The following is a 2,244-nucleotide window of genomic DNA, read 5'->3' on the forward strand; positions in this document are numbered from 1 at the left end:
CAAGCCGGTGCAACCGGTTTAAATTTCGTCCCTATCCCCCACTCCATACAAAACAAATCAACTTCCTCCTGATTCATTCGAGAAAATGACTTTGCCAAATTCTTACGAGCACCCATGATATGCGAAAATTAAACAGAGGAAACTAACCTGTTTTCGAAAAGAGGAAAACTTGAGAAAAAGAAAGCGAATGATGTTTCTTTTGTTAAAGCATATGTAAAGTAATGAGATAAAAATTTATATGATTAGGCAAAGGAATTAAAAACCGCCGCCTGACAAACTGCCACAAGTCATGTCAACTGTCTTGTCAAATTCAAAATTCAAAAACAAAACCCAAAACCGTTTCCAACCCTTCAAGCTTCGAACCCTTGAAGCCTTTAAGCAGAAAAATACATGTATAAAAGTCAGAAGTCTTTAAGCTCATCCCACAAAAAAGCTCTGACTTGGGGGGCTGATGACGGGGGTAGCCCAAGACCAAATAAAACGACATTAACACATGAGTGCTTAAAAGGTAAAAAGGTTCAAAGCTTCAAAACCTGGGGACTTGAGATAAAGCAACATGGAACAGTAAAAAGTCACGTCTCTGGACTACTTCACCAACTCACCAGCCGCAAAAGCAATACAGGTCCACAGAGCACACTCTTTTATCCGCGGGTCAAAAGGCTTCAACCCCTGAAAGGGTAAGTCCCCCACCGCAAGCATGGTCACTAGTCACTTGCATTCCTCTTTGAGAGATGTCTCCTCCTATAAATTAGACACTTCATTTACTAAGCAGACATTTCTGGCCAGCCCTGATTCCTGAGATCTCTGGTCATTCACTTCGAGTACTTGCTTCATGCGAGTTACTCTCTTTCACAATCAACACACACATTCTTTTTGCTCATTCATCCGAATCTGAACACACTTCAGAAGAGGATCTTCAGCAAACAACAAAAATAAACTAGTTAACCTCTCTCCATGTCTTGCAAACGTGGGGGGACCCTACGACCTGCGTTAGGCAAAGTTGAACCCTTCAACCCTTTTGCCTAAGCAGCCCAGCTACTATCCTTGGTCTATTATTTGTTGCATCAACACCATGTTAGTTTAAAATAAAAAAAAAGTATGACTTTGGTCATTCAAAAAAGGTTAAAGAATAAGCTAAAGTTGAACAAAAGTGATTATGACTAAAATTCTTGACCACTATACAAGTCATTTTTGAATCAAGTAAACGAACATAAATTATGGATTTTATTACATATTTCTCTCTCCTAAGCTGACTTATTACGTATTTCTTCAAACGAAAAAAAACCATTATATATTTCTCCTTCCTAACCCATATATATTACATATTCCCCTTTCATTAAAAATACTCTTAGAATAACTATTTTACCCTACCCATATATATTACATATTCCCCTTTCATTTAAATTACTCTTAGAATAACCATTTTACCTTTAATAAACTATTAAATAAATATTTACATATTTCTCCTTTTTAAAATCATAAATCAATTACATATTTCACAAATTCATGTAATATTTCCCCAATTCTTCAAAATCTAACTTCAAGTGTTAAAACACTTTAGGTTTGTTTGGTATGTGGTAATGAAATGGGCGAGAAAATGGAATGGACAAAAGAATGAAATGGATCATTACAATTCCATGATCTTGTTTGGTTACCATGTGGGAATGGAATCAACCATTACCTTGTGTTGTTTGGTAAGCAGCAAAAGATGAAGGAATAAAATTGACAATGGTTAGCGGCAACGGTGGTGGTGGTAGGGTGTCAGCAATGGGTGGTGGATGGTGGTCGCATAGGCGGCGGCGGCGGTGGCGGTGGCGGTGGCCGGTGGTGGTCGCGGGTAGTAGCCGTGGTCGGCGGTGGTGGAGTATGACAACCACAGTGGGTAGCAGTGGTCAGGGGGTAGTGGTGGAAGGCGGGTGGCAGCGGCGACAGGTGGTGGTAGTTAGCGTAGAAAACGGTGGTGGGTGGCGGCGGTGGTGGGCAGCGGTGGTCGGTGGTGGTGGCAGGCGGTGGCCGAGGTCGGTGGTGGCGGTGGCCGATGGTGGCGCCGATGTTCGGTGGCGGAGAGTGACAAAGGCGGTGGGTGGCGGTGGCTGGTGGAGCGACGCGGGGTGGCGGTTGTTGGCGGTAGGTGTTAGTGGTGGTGGCGGTGGTCGGCATGGCGCCGGTGCTCGGTGGCGGAGGGTGACGACGGGGGTGGTCGGGCTGCGACCCGGGATAGCGGTTGTCGGCGGCGGGTGTTAG

The 2,244-nt window shown here is 43.8% G+C and overlaps 1 protein-coding gene across 1 annotated transcript; it reads left to right on the forward strand.

Annotated features, from left to right (window-relative positions):
* The first annotated feature begins 1,866 nt into the window (after window positions 1-1,866).
* On the forward strand, window positions 1,867-2,244 carry LOC110944038. The gene has a single exon (XM_022185761.1). It carries the CDS (start codon window positions 1,867-1,869, stop codon window positions 2,242-2,244), a length of 378 nt encoding a protein of 125 aa, XP_022041453.1.

This window comes from Helianthus annuus, chromosome 2 (assembly GCF_002127325.2).
Source record: "Helianthus annuus cultivar XRQ/B chromosome 2, HanXRQr2.0-SUNRISE, whole genome shotgun sequence".
Lineage (NCBI taxonomy): Eukaryota > Viridiplantae > Streptophyta > Magnoliopsida > Asterales > Asteraceae > Helianthus > Helianthus annuus.

Excerpts from the sequence above, each read along its gene's own strand:
- LOC110944038 (XM_022185761.1), top strand. The coding sequence starts at position 1,867 with ATGACAACCACAGTGGGTAGCAGTGGTCAGGGGGTAGTGGTGGAAGGC.